The 14,749-nt window shown below is 42.6% G+C and overlaps 1 protein-coding gene across 4 annotated transcripts in view; it reads right to left on the bottom strand.

The window, feature by feature from the left end:
- The window catches only part of LOC136438501 (A disintegrin and metalloproteinase with thrombospondin motifs 16-like), a 191,343-nt gene that overhangs the window by 42,865 nt on the left and 133,729 nt on the right, over positions 1–14,749 (bottom strand). For all 4 annotated transcript variants that reach the window (XM_066433311.1, XM_066433310.1, XM_066433308.1 and 1 more), the window contains 3 exons: positions 9,709–9,792; positions 5,574–5,733; positions 5,024–5,129 (listed from right to left, as the gene is read on the bottom strand). In XM_066433311.1, the coding sequence (XP_066289408.1) occupies positions 5,024–5,129; positions 5,574–5,733; positions 9,709–9,792 (350 nt within the window). The remainder of the gene's footprint in view (positions 1–5,023; positions 5,130–5,573; positions 5,734–9,708; positions 9,793–14,749) is intronic.

Here is a 14,749-nt window from a genome sequence, read left to right as displayed (position 1 = left end):
ATTGAAGATCACACTACATAAAATAAGACACTTTGGCCTTAAACCTTAAACCTATCAAGTACAGACCTTAAGTTTTAAAGAGACAACAGAGAGGTCCAGCTGGACACTTCACATCCTCACCCCTCCAATCCCTTCAGACCACCCGTGGAGAGAACCCAACCCACCAAACACCAGGCATCATGCACGGATCAGCTCCAATAAACTCCAAACAAACCCCAACTCTACGCCACACTTTACGTCCTGCGTTTTTAATACCCCGAATTCCCACGGCTGCAGTGTCGCGTACTGCTGGCAGGCGTAGAGGGCGCAACGCGCTTGTTCAGCTGCAAGCTTGCAGCGATGTTCACGAGATTGTGTTACATACACCAAATAAAAACAGTGGAGGGCCAACTACAGTGATTGTCATTTTGGATGCAGGACTTTCTCATCTTACACAAGCCATAACCGTTTTGCTTTTCGGTTTCGTTCATCGCTAATGCCTCACTAACAGTTGCATTCTTGCAGAGGGTCACGAGCTTGAGTTACATACACCATATAAAAACAGTGGAGGGCTAGATGACTGAACTGACGGCGAGTTCAAAAGTTCTAAAAAATATGAGTGATTGTCAATTTGGACTGGACTTCTTAGATTGCACCAACCAAAACTGTTCTGACTTTCGGTTTCGTTCAACGCAAATTGAACACTAACAGTCACATGCTTTTGGCAATGTTCGCAGCTTGTATCACAACAAACACAAGCATTGGATGGCTAGCATCGGGAACAAGTATTCTAAAGATGACCGCACTGACGAGGTTCCAACGTTCACGAACTAGTAGTGATTGTCAACTCCTCTGACTTTCAGTTTCATTCGTCGCTTATGCCCCACTAACAGTTGCATGCCTGTGGCCTTGTTTGTGGGCTTGTGTTACAGCAGACACAAACAGCAAAGGGCTAGCATGGAGAAGAGGCATTCTGAAGATGACCGCACTGACGGAGGTTCCAACGTTCACGAACTAGCAGTGATTGTCCTCTGACTTTCAGTTTCATTCGTCGCTTATGGCCCACTACCAGTTGCATGCCTGCGGCCTTGTTTGTGGGCTTGTGTTACAGCAGACACAAACAGTGGAGCACCAGCTTCTCCTACAGCCATTCTCAGGATGGCTAGCATTCCGCAAACGCCAACGGGTGGCCGGGTCGGAATATTTACGAATCTAGATGGTCGGCAAATCCAGCCAATTCATTTTGAGAGGAAAGCCCTTCTGGCTGGGACTCCAGTTACGTTAAAAGCGCGCTCAGTCTCACATTCGAACAGACAACGATACCCGATTATAAATATTCCTCGACTGTTGGCGAAATAGCGCCCTCTGTTGCAAGAACGCGGATGGAATTCCGACAAGTTGGATTTAAATTTTCATAACCTTGTTTTGAGTCTGAAGCTAGGTCGAGAGGCTTAACGTAGAATCTGATATTCATTCCAAGCATACAGTGACAGCAATTTAACCCCCAGGCTGCTAAGGTAGCCGTTTGGCACCAAATCTCTATTGGTTATGAGGTAAGGCAGCCGCTTGAAGGTTAACTTGTTGGCTATCAGATTTAAGAATAGTGACGCTGAACTGGAAAATCAACATGAATCTTAAAATGAATCTGGACATAGAAAAGCTCCTTACAACAGTAGAGGGAATGGAAGGTTTGACAATTGAGGACATTGATGATCCCAAATCCACCGCTGACAAACGCAAACCATTGTCGTACCTTTAACAACCTGTACTCCTTTGTACCTATCCTTTGTACGCCTATCTCACCTAAGGAGGGCGGGGGCACCTTTCCCTTTGATGTCTCACCTGTGTTCACCTGTCCTGCCCTTGCCTATTGTCCGAGGGAGGCAAATTTCACACCTAGCGATCGTCCCTTTTGGAGTCGGCCAGGCGTGACTGATACAACCGGCCTGAGACGACAGATAATTAATGGTGACCGCAAGGAGGGCCCCGGGGAACGGAAGATCTGACGACCACAAACCGCTCTCGTGAAACTCTTAAAACCTGCTACAGTCTCTACCGACAATGCACCGGCTTCACGATTCTTAACCGAAGCAGTCAGCGAACTAGATCGGCTGTACTTTTATCAAGATGTTGATTTATAGCACAAAAAGGATGGTTGTGTTGTTGTCTATACACAAATGTCTTAATGGATTCACCTTTGACTCTGCTTCACTCATAAGTTTCAAGCTACCGCAAAACTTCTTAAAACCTGTCTCTACCGACAATGACTTCGGGATTCTTAACTAAAGCATTCACAATAGATCTACTTTACTTTTATAGAGATGTTAACTCAAAGCACAAAGAACAGTGTCGTGTTCTTGTCTATACATGAATGTCTTAATTGATTCACCTTTGACTTTACGTTTCATTCATCACTTTCAAGCTTGGCAATTATGTTTCTATCAGTTTTCTGTTCTAAATTTGACATTTGATGTTCAGGAGTGACAGGAACAGTATTTCATACAATCAGTTTTCTTTGCTTGAAAATCCGCAGTAACTGTATTAATTTTTCCACAATTCTTACATTTTGCATGTTGATATCTACTGAAAAGTTAGAACTGCGATGTAATAAACCCTCATCTCATAATGCAGAGTGGACAAGACAAACTCTTGCAGGCAGATGCAACAGTAAACAGTTCCTGGAAATTTCAATCGTCTTCAATGTTGTGTATACAGTGGCTTAAAATTCAATCTTTACACATATTAAACTGTATGTGTAGGAATGCTTAACCAAAACAAAGTAGGCCAAAATAGCTTATCTAATACTTAGCTATATGGGCAACCTACAAAATAACTATCGGTTCATATTCCTACCTTAAGTAATGTTTAAACGGTGCATTTTTCACCACTAACTCTTAACATATAACCACAAATTCTGACTATTCTGCATGACTGACCGATATGAAACACACAACAGTATCACAAAAGACAAATGTCCTCCCTGACCTGGCCGAAGGACAATCCCGCAAGAATGTAAGATAAGGATCTCGAACAACTCCTCACTTCCGACTCTGCGCCCCAACCACGACATACCGTCACTCCAACCGCGGAGGGCTCCAAAGGATTCCTTCAAACGACTATAAAGACATCCCCAAAATGGACCATTTAGGAGGAAAATGGCTGCTATGTTACTAACTGGTCATTAAGCCGCCACCATTAGGAGGGTAATTGTAGATTAAGAAGCCTGTAAAGTACAGCCCTCAGGTTCTGTCGCCGCATTTATCAACCGTCTGGCGAGTTGACACCTGAAGGTTCGAAGGACACAGACTGTGACATCTTGTCATTGTGCCCCTATACTCTCAGGGACAAGCGTAGGGCTGTGAAACGTGGGTTGGCTCTCCTCAAACACTGAACCTTTGGCTGAATGTCCCCATCCAAAGAATGTACCCAGTAGTGCAAAGCAGTTGTCGTGGATAGATTTTTAACCTTCTCCCTGTTGCTCAACCCCATAAGCAATAGAGTATTGGTAGCCAAGTTAAATGACATTAGATAGACATACTAAATGCCAGGAGTTTTTTTTTACAGTTTTCAAAATAAAAATTGTTCTCTCCAAGAAAGAAGAAGTTTTGTGTGAAAAAAAATCTAATTTGCTTTCCTCAACAAAAGTATCAGCCAGATCTGAACATGTCCCTCTATCTGGTAGTCCATTAATTCCAAACTCTACTACATTAAGGGTAATATAACTCTATAATGACTGTTGTTCCTAAAAGACACCTTTGTCTAAAGTCACAATCAAAGCAGACATAAAAGTAAACTTTTCACCTCTGCAACTCATTTGAAATTAAGTGCGCTGGAACTTAATGAATTAGACCTAATGCTCTTAAAAGCTATAAACACGCGTATAGACAAAGGCAGTCTTGTAGCTACTCACACCTACATCTGCTGATGACACTATAGGAGCTTTGTTAAGAAAGACTTAGGTGGCAGCCAGATAGGTTACACTGTAACTCTCTGTCTGGGAGCTAAGGCCACACCAATTTATTTTCAATTTTTTTTTTTAAATAATAGATTGGAAAAACAACATGAAAACAGAATCTCAGAGGAATATTTTTACTTTGGTGCACACAGTTTCAGGGAGTGAACAGGGTCAGGTGCAAATGTTTTCACCCCAGCCGTCTGTTTTCATGATTTTTTTAGTTAAAATGTAAAATAAAAATACGTTAACCAAGAAATTGAATTGGTGTGGCCTTAGACGCAGGGAATGTGATACTAAAGCAGCAGAACGAAGATGTAAAAACGAGGGTTTAGAAAGGAAATCCTTGTCATTACAGATTTCCTAATAACACACCAGTGGCGAGGAATCCATATCATTTATATTCCATCAAAAGACTTGCTTGAAAGAGCAGGAAGAGTTCTATGCGATCAACCAAACTGAGAAGTCTTAATGATGATCTTATAACTCTATGTATGTCAGGTTCATACAATAATGTTGTCCTTAAAAAGTATTTGGTGACGTCTTCACATGTATCAAATTGTGTCAAATCTTTCTTGTCGGCATTGTATCAAATCTTCTTATTGGGATTATGACTCAATGCCGTGACAACTCACAATACATAGTTAAACCACATAAAAAGCCTCCAACAATAGACAGCATTAAAGCTGTCTGACCGCACTGATATTGTAGCAAAGAAGACCCCAGAATATCTCTTCCAACAAAAAAGAAGTCCGTCGCAAGCACTGCAACCTTTTTCAATAGCATGCAAGCATTATTAAAGATGAATCATTCAGATGGGATTTCAACTCATGAGGAGAGACTAGACACCTGCAGTGGTGGCAAAATGAACATTCCATATATGGCTTGAAAGAGTTCTATATCTACTTGCCTCTTTGCCTTCTGATCCCGAAGAAGGGTCACTCAGCAATGGACCAAGCATGCTATTCATTCCTTCGTTCAGTGGCACATACAGTGTAGGGCTACAAGTTGGGCTAACGGGACATCCCTGCATGCTGTTATTAACAAATATCAATTATAGTTTAGTTTTGAAAACTCAGGAATGCTTCTTACTTGTGTCCTGACTCGTGCGCGATGGTGAAAGCCAGTCCCAGCCCGGAGTCCTCATTGATCGTGCAGCTGCGGTATTTACTGCACATCCCGCTGATCGGTGCAAAACCTACACGGGAGAAGAAAAAAAAAACAATCAATTCAATCTTCATTCAAAATCAAAGCGGATCGGCACAAAACCTGCACACAAAGAGAAAAAGGCAGTTATCAAATTTTTTGATTGCAAACATCCTATCACATCACATCACATCGCAAAAAACAAAAATCAGATACATGTGTAGTTTTTAAAAACGCTTACAGCTAGACGTGCAAAGATTAGGTTTGACAGGCCGTTCAGTGTAATAAAACCAGCTGCTGTCGCGCGGCGTGCCTGCACACTGATTGATTTTATGGATGAGACCATGACAAAGATGTGAGACTGGGAAGAAATATTGCAAGCAAATTTTGAAACAGGACAGTTTTAAGACTATACTGCACTTTTCAATAGGCTCATAGTACATTCAAATCTTCAAAGACCACAACAACAGCTACAGTAAAACAGAATGTGACAAACCCAGAGTGTCGCAGGGCGCGTTTTTCCATGAGCAGATGTCGAGCCCGGTGAGCAGGATGGCGTGGTCGTGCCGCGTCCCGTTGACGATGTCCAGCGACGACTGCCACTGGCAGAAGCTGTTCAGTGATTGGTCCGCATGGTGGTTGATGTTCAGCCCATCCTGGGAGAAAAAAAGAAGTTCGACTTGAGTTTGCTGAAAAGCTCAACTTTTATGATACTGGTCATAACAATAAGGTCAGGCCCTAGGTACTGTATGCTGTATAATAGTTAGACATCTGTGAAAGAATTTTCTCCACTTTTTGTTCAACAAGTTAACAAGTAAAAGGAGCAGTAGACAAAAGATGGCAAACAGAGATGGCAGCCTTAACCCTTTCATGCTAAGTCAGACAGACACATACAGACACACGCACAGGCAGACTAAAACAACACTTCACTCTCTTACACCCCCATTCTCCTAGGATGGCGACCTCGCTGTGACTGCACTGCAAAGGAGCGACTTGACAGAGCACCTAACAAATTTCATTGATAAAGAAACAACTATTTTACCCTTTGTGTGTTTTGCTGTCTTTTTAGTCATATTTGTACATTTTGAATGATGAAGTCAAGGGTTATAGAAATCCAATTTGAGTTACAGCAAGGTCGCATTGCGATCACTGTCTACTAGTGTCTAGTTGAATGGAGGCCTTAGCAATTCGACCTAAGATGACCCAGATTGATGGACAGGCTATCCTTGATCCTGATTGGATTAAACTTCCCATTCCTCGTTGCCATGGCAACAGCATCAGTATAGAACCATCTTAAGACATAGAATCAGCTGAAGATTGGATACTGAAGCATCGTGTAAGACTATTTAGTCTTGTTAAAGGGATTGAAATCTTAAAGAACACCTGTTGCTTAAGACACACGTCCTTGCCAAATACCTTGGGAGATCTATGGCTAGCTTTACACACGTATTTTTCAAGCACGCTTGGAGGACACTCAGCCAAAGTCCGACTCAGCGGAGTTGACTCAGGACTGTGTAAAGAGCCATTTATGGTTCTCAAGTACCATTTTCCCGGACCTGACTAGAGTAACCTCAAAACTATCCTCAAGTCGCTAAGTCTTGCACTTCCTGGTTAAAACAGACGAAGGAAAATAAGAATGCCGAGATGGACCTTGAGAGTATTTTGGTTCTAACGGACGTCTACTTTTCCTTGAAAACAAATTGGAGTTGACCTGCTGAGTTGTGTGTTAAGCTTGCGCAACCTTGTGGCAATAATTATCCAAACCGAATCAAAGACCACCAGCAGTCAGGGTGCTAATCACGAAAGGTAAGGATTGACCTTCCAGCATCCGTTTACAAAACGACAGGATCCTGCAGTTAAGAAGCAATCACCTGTGCTTACCAAGCAATCATTCTTGTCTTAGAAGTCTCAACTACACCTCAAGAAACCTGCTGAGGGATCAAAGTAACCTGAAGACGGGGACAGGGCTGGTTAGCGGAAGAAATGGGCTGAGATTTCAACACTCTGGAAAATTACAGGCGGCAATGGAAGGATCTGATGGAACTAAATACTGTCCTGACTGGGGAACAAGTCCTTTGGTTGGAGGTTACAGTAGAGAGGAATACAAAAGCTTGAAAATCAATATAATTCTTTTTAGAGTCCTAAACTCCAGTAGGCAGTGTTATTTTCCACTAGATTATGTATCAATCAATACATAATCAGCCGACTTTGTACAGAATTCCGCTTGTGGTGAATTACACAAGGTGTGTTTTTTAAAACAATATGATACTCACTAAACCCCTGCAGACCCTACCAATGTATTCCCTATGCGTAAACATACATTTTTAAACGTGGATATTTTTGGCGTAAATGAGGGTGGTTAAGCACAATAAGAAGGCCAATTGTTAATAAGATATACAAGAGCACATAGCAAGAAGATCTTTCTTAACCACCCTGACATTCTTTTTGTAATCTAACTTTTGTAAGGCATTGTCAGGTACATTGGAAAAACACATAGGCTGAGGGTCACCTGGGGAATTTGGTAGAATACTGGATACTTTTGGATGCGCACGGGATAGTGGGTACTTTATCGTATACTGTAAAAAATATTCATTTCTACTTCCTAAAATTACCATCCATTGGAAAATAACTCCCCCCTCTGGACTTTAGGACTCCTTTAAAGAAGTACACTGTAGTTGAAGACTATTCCACTATTAGCTAGGGGAGGGCTGCAGGATGGACATTTTCTGCATATTTCATCTCAAGTTACTTCCCCACATTCTGTGCTTTTGTATGAATGCTCAACTCAAGTTTATGCATGACATATACACTTGAGAGACTTAAGTTTATATTGAAGTTTAGCTAAAAAAGTGGTTCAAAGATCCCCTTCAAACAAGACTTTTAACATGAGCAGCTTACACAACGTTACTTCACTTTTCCCTGATCCCAGAGACCCAGACTAAGTCAAACATTCTGCTCAACACTTCACACTTGACCTTCAACACTGGGGAGGGGAAAAATCAAGGTCGGTGTCAAAGCTGCATGCCCCCCTCCCACGCTGTTTGTATCTGTAAAATCTTATCAACAGCTCACACTATCCAGGCAAGGGCAACCTTCTAATTGCTTCCATGGCTATGTGCAATCCCACAATCCCCCAAGGACAAGGCCAGGTCTGACTCATGCCCCTTACATCTGACTCCATTATGACCTTTAGCAGTGACCTTCACTACTGTGCTCTTCCACAGTATGTCAGTGTCAAGAGTTGGGTATTGAAAAACAAGGCAGCAATTTTTGAGGTCATTTTGAAGAGTTGCAAGCATGCGTTTGGGACAAAGATTCACTTGTTGGGATGAACAAAAATTTGAAAGAATCTGAACTTTATGACAGGAAATTGATAAAACCGTATTTTCACAAGACAGATTTAAACATGAAAATTTAAAGCCGGAGACAGTTCTGGTCGTAACACTGAGTTTCTACTTCAATTCACAGCAGGTTGTCTTTGAAGGTCAGTCACATCCAAGGCCAAGTTTGACTTTGTGACCTTCAGGGTTGTGTTCTTGTACAAAGTAACTGTTTTCCTCTGTCAGGTGTCAGGTACAGGAAAACAACGATCTGGGAAAGTCGGATCAGATCCAGCTTGTTTCTCAGTTGGATTCAGTGAAGGCCGGGTCATGCTAACAACTGTTTCTCTTTTCCAACTGTCAGTTGTAGAAAAGGGAGAGAACGGTATGGAGGAGTCCTAGCAGGGCTGTCTCCAGGACCCATCCTTCTGTCCCGAAACAGAAATTTGCTTGTTGGGATGGGGAAAAATGTCACCCCCTCTGTCCCCAAAATCTGAACTTTGGGACATGAAGCTGATGAAAATGTATTTTTTGTCTAAAATTACAAATTTCACAACGAAAATCAACAACACAGGCTCCCGAACCGTGACGGAAATTTGCTCGTTGGGATGGACAAAAATTTCACTCCGTCTGTCCGATAAATCTTAACTTCATGACACAAAATGTATTTTTGTCAGCCCAAAATGACAGATTTAACAATGAAAATCAACACCATGAGCTCCCAAACAATGAATGAGTGGTTGGACAAAAAAGCTTTATAGAGCTGGAGATAGCCCTGAGTCCTAAACAGCATCTCCCCTGTAGATTAAGGAGACAGGCCCTCCTACCTGATAAACTACCTCCGCTCCACCCACAGTCCCAGAAATGAGAGTAGGAGGGAGGTGTAACCTTCCAGTGTGGAGAACTGATTTCATAGCAAACTTGGGCCAGGTGGAGAGGTGGACCAAACAATTAGGGAGGGGATTATAGTAGTAACTTGGACTTAGGCACAAGGGTATCAATCTTTGCTTTATTGCACTACATGGACACCAAGCCCATGCTATTAAGAGCAGAAAATTGTACATTTTACTTGCTAGGATGAGGCAAAACTGAGGAAAAGATTTGAAAAAGAAATGATTTTAGGTTGACAAGTCAACCATATTTTCTGTTTTCTTCCACTATTCATTGATTCATTCATTCATTCACACATTCATTGATTCATCAATTCTCTCCTTCATTCCGGTCATTTCTTTCTCGCCTCCCAATCTAGTATGAGTAGTCTAACCAGCATCATTCATTCATTCATTCATTCTCTTGTTCATTCCATCTCACCTCCTCCCCATCCAGCATGACCAGTCCGACCAGCACGATGTTGATACTGCTGCCGATGGTCCCGTCCTTGTACAGGGAAGACACCTGGAAAACACAACAGGAGCAACGTGTCAGTCATCGCTTGTTACAGCTTTGTTACCTATAGCTAGATGCCATCATGATCACAAGTTGGTAGAGGAAAGGCTAGACAAATCAATCTCCTTGTCGGATTTTTAGACATTTTAGACTAAAATTTCAGTCACTCGCTGAAACTGTGTGTGCAAAGGCAAAGAACAACAGTAGAGTGGGACTCGATGCCAGCAAGTACAGTAGGGGCTTCCTTATTGTAGCTTTAAACGCTTGCAACTAGATGTGAAAAGACTACATGTAGGTCAGACAGGTGTAAGGGATGTACAGATAGAGACTTTACCTGAGACTTGATCTTTCAAACTGATCTTCCAGAACCAGCAAATTCAAGTGGTGTGGCCTCATAAGCATTCTGCTTATTTGTGAAAGGAATATATTCATTTGTAGGTCTGAATCTAAACTGTTCGACTGGTATAACCACCTTTTGGCATAACACACCAGTTGAAAATCAGACACCAAATCCACCAGGTGACCTGAAAGTCAGACTGCCAGTCTCCCTCACTTCTCTATACACTGAACCATGATTTACGACTGGATGACTTTGGAGAGGAATACGAACAAGACTCCCCTTCATTAGGAAAGGCAGCCTTCCAAACCTGGGGACAGAGCACAAGTCAACCCAGGCTGTTAACAGGAGAGGGACAGATGTCAAGCCACAGGCATGCCAGACGCTCGCTTGTCAGCCAACCGTCCAAACGACACTACTCGTCTGAGCTACGTTTAGATGGTGCTGAGAGAAGCTTGCGCCGCTGCCAAGTCGGGAGTCCTGTATATTTGTAATCGGTCGTTTTTACACTCTTGCCTCTGCAATTAGTCTTGGAGAGAGGGCATGGCTTGGCAGCAAAGTGAAAACCATAAAAGTACTCGTGACTTGTCCGAAGACTTCTTGTTGGCAAATTTGCCAAGATCTCCTGTCAAGCATGTGATATATGTCTATGTGGGTTACATAATGGTGTCTGGCACTGACAAGACCAGACAAGCATTAGGTGTAATCGGCAGTGGTGCCAGCACAAAATGAAACGTTAAATTCAAAATGTAAGAAAGGTGGCCATAAAAAGTGTTCTTCCAGTTGAAGAAAGGGAGTCCTCGTCAGTATATAAAAGAGTGTGTTGTCTATCTAACATATGCTTAAGGTCAAATCTTAAATCATACATTATCCCTTATTTTATAATGAAAATCTTAGACAGAAAGTGGCACCTAAAACAAGTTCATTGGAACCAAATAAATTTTCAGCTCTTTTTAACAAGTACAATGAATAGTGGACCACAGCTTATCATACCCATCCAAAGGACTGCAACCCTTTCCAGTAGCATGCAAGTTGGGAAACCGTTAACAGCAAGAGTTCAAACTCTCAACCTTCAGATCTGAAAGCAGGGTTGCTAACCACTGCACCCCACAAACTCCTAGAAATTATCTTAGAATAGAAGAACAAGCTCTGCCTCAAGACCTTAAGGTTTGAAAGCAAGTATGCTAACCACTACACCTCACACGTCACAAGAAGCAATCTAAGACGAACCAGTGGCACTCCTCAGTCTTTAAGGAGGGAGGAGGGGACACCTGCAGGAATGTAGAGAGGGTCGTTCCGGGGACGGGTTGCGTCTGCTGGCACTTCCTGGGTGTTAACTGCTATCTGCTTACTGATGACAGACAGGGCAAGGATGGTCCTCATGGCGGTAGGGTCTGTAACATGTGCATTTCATCTGAAGCACAGCCAGTAGGTACTCATCTGAGTACCAATGAGGCTGTTGTAGGGACTTTTAACATCACCCCCTCGATCATGGGACCCCAATTTTTCTTCCCTTCCAAAAGACAAATGCAGCTCCAACCAGGATGCCCTACCACGAATTAAAACCTGGGTCTCCCAGCTACCAACTAATTGGAACCAGGAGCTCTGCTGTGATGCTGCAACCTCTTGAGCTACAGGGACATCCCCACATCCACTTGTTTGTGGGTTCTAAATCCTCTTGTACTTTCTAGAGGGCTACAGATGTCAGAGATATGATGCACATATTGGACAATGCTGGTAAAGAAATAACTACCAAAAGATAATGATAGGCCCTGATGACAGACAGAGCTAGGATGGTCCTCAGAGTGCTTTCAGTGACGCTACATCGTGTGTTCCCTGTCGAGTCTGACTCCTCTTGTATTGTCAAGTAGGGTCTACAGATGCCAGATAAAACATTGTTTCCCGCGCTTACTTACCAGATAACACTTGTTATAAGAATAATTAGCCAAAAGCATTAGGATGGCCCTCAGAGCTAGAAGTGTCTCTACAACACCTTACATCCACCAGGTGTATGAAAATGGGAACCCTGAACTTTCATCAGTTACAAGCTTAGTGCGGATTCCATCTCTAAACCTGACCTTCGGTTTCCTCCAATGTTTTAGATCATCTACCAGACCTCCCTGAAGATTTAAATCCGTTAGGCCTGCTCTGATTGGTTGGGAAGGCCATCGGTAAGGTGTTCCAAAACAGCAAAGAACACCGAAGGTCACTTTCAAATTGAAAAGGCCACCAACAAATTCTCTCAGGAAAAAACACATTCTCTATTTCTGTATCGTGTGACCAGGATGCACAAAATCTCTCTTGGGTTTCCCCACTTCTCTTTGGTTTCCCTTCTTCAGGACTCAAAGACACTGGTGCCTTGTTCAAGGTCATCTTTTCCCATGAAGGGCGTTTCCTCACCTCCCCTACGTGACTGACTGTGGCTAACTATGTGGTGACTGACAGGAGACATCTGTGATAGTGACACTCTGAACTTTCTCAGCCCGCCACTGTAAATCATACGGCCATACACAGGTACACAGTCATCATCATCATCGTTCATCCGGATTCACTCCGGTGAAATACAGTCAAAGTAATATAAACAACGAGATATCAAAACCAGAAGTTCCGCTGCAGTACAAAGAAATGCCACCAGGGAGCCTTAAAAATCTAATCATTTCCGGCTTTTGTTACAACCTACCAACACACCAACTATGAAACCAATCCATTCAGTCGTTATTGAGTTATTTTGTTCAACATAACGTTCTCTGAAAACCCAATATGTAAGCCAATGGCTACATAAAAACAGCATAATTTTGCCTGACATAGGAATTTGTACAGGGGTGATTGCAGTTCGCTGTGACTTGTACATCAAGTATGTCTTCAGTCCTAGCTAAGGAGGACAGTTTAAGAAGAAGGAATGCAGAGAAGTCCTTGAGACTGCGTTTGTGGTGACAGTGGGGACAAGTTGAGTGGACTTGCACCAAATTAGACACCTATCTGTCCTCCATCACGTTCGGTGCATTGTGAGCCTGCCAAACTCGAGCCCTTTCAAGATAAGGAACAAGGAAAACAAAAACCTTAAGTCAAGAGTTTTTGTACAAGTCGAGAGGACTTCTCACCAGATAAGACAACCATCTTTTCTCCTGATTTATCTGCGTTTTGTTACTCCCACAAACTGGAGATCTCTTGAAATAACTTGAAAGAAAAGCAACAGAAGTCAAGTAGACTTCTCACCGACTTACACGATTAGCTGTCTGCATGTTTCTTCAGTGCATTGTGCACACGTTAAACCCCGGATCTTTTACGGTAAGTTAACAGAAAAAAAGAAGTGGTACACAGTCAACTGTTAATTCAGCAGAGACATGGACAGTAAACGGGAGGAGACCCGCGTGTCGGACTTGTTTGAAATTCACATGTCTGTCTAAGCGTTGCTAAAAGCCTTGGAGCAAAACTAGGGTTAAAGGAACAAAGTCTGTTTAGACAAAACTTGTTAGACATGTACTATGATGTAGGAAAGTTGTTAACATGAGGGCTACTCTAAACCTACATGGGGACTATCAATTCGGCTCTTTGTGCATTTTAGCTTCCATGTACACACCGGAAATTACATTTCACCACCTGTTAAAAGTCTGCAGTTCTGGCATTTTTGAGTCCAAGGCTTCTATCCTTCATTTCTTTCCTCTTTTTGGAGGGTGGGGGCTTTTGAAAACATGCTTTTTAGCTACCAAAGGGAGTCTTAGAACCTACTCCTTTGACACTTCTGATGATTTCTGTGTCAAGACCACTAGGTTTATGTCTCACCCTGAAGAAGGAGATTGAACTGGACAACTCCTTGCGTCACACCTGTCCATGTCTTGAACCTTTCCATAAACAAGTACCTGGTACATTCGTCTCAGCCTTGGCCAGAGCTGACCCCATACGACCTTCACGACAAGTCCAACAAACGTCCCTCCAATCTATGAACTCAGCCCACGTAGACGTTTGATGGACACTTTAATCCCCTCTCAGCGACTCTGTTGACAAAAGGACCCCCTTCTGTTCCCATAACAGGGGCCTCCAAGGCCGACTTGGCTATCAAGGCACTAATAAGCCACACGAAATATGCCAGGAGTGCGGAAAAGGCCGGCAACTCGGCAGCCGAACAGCTTAATTGAGGAGGGGACACAAACCAAAACAACCCTTGCTTACTAAGTGGATTTGAGGGATGTACTTTACTAGTATTCCAATTTTGTGTTGGAAATTACAGTTAAAACTTGTTTCACTTCAGAATGATTTGTGCCAACACAGCTTAACTTTCAAGCTAAAAAAAATTATCTACTGAACACCGCTATGTGTAAGCATCACTGTACATCCTGAAATCACTTATCCTTCAAATGTTTCCAAGTTTACGGGCATTCTGTGGCAACAACCTTGACGCTTCAGATTTCAAACGTAACATTACTTTCTAATCTGGGAGTTATCAATAGCTGCTGAGGTACTGATTGTGACCATGAGGTTTGACTATAACTTTTATAGATGGCAAAAGTCAGGTTTAACTGTTGTGATCAGTGGAAGGGCCCCCTGTGGGAGGCCCTATATCTATACCAGCGGGTAGAAATAACATGTTAACAATCATATTACTCCTACCTATAACTATGAACATAACCA

The sequence above is a fragment of the Branchiostoma lanceolatum genome, chromosome 7 (assembly GCF_035083965.1).
Source record: "Branchiostoma lanceolatum isolate klBraLanc5 chromosome 7, klBraLanc5.hap2, whole genome shotgun sequence".
Lineage (NCBI taxonomy): Eukaryota > Metazoa > Chordata > Leptocardii > Amphioxiformes > Branchiostomatidae > Branchiostoma > Branchiostoma lanceolatum.
This window is presented reverse-complemented; position numbering and strand designations above follow the sequence as displayed.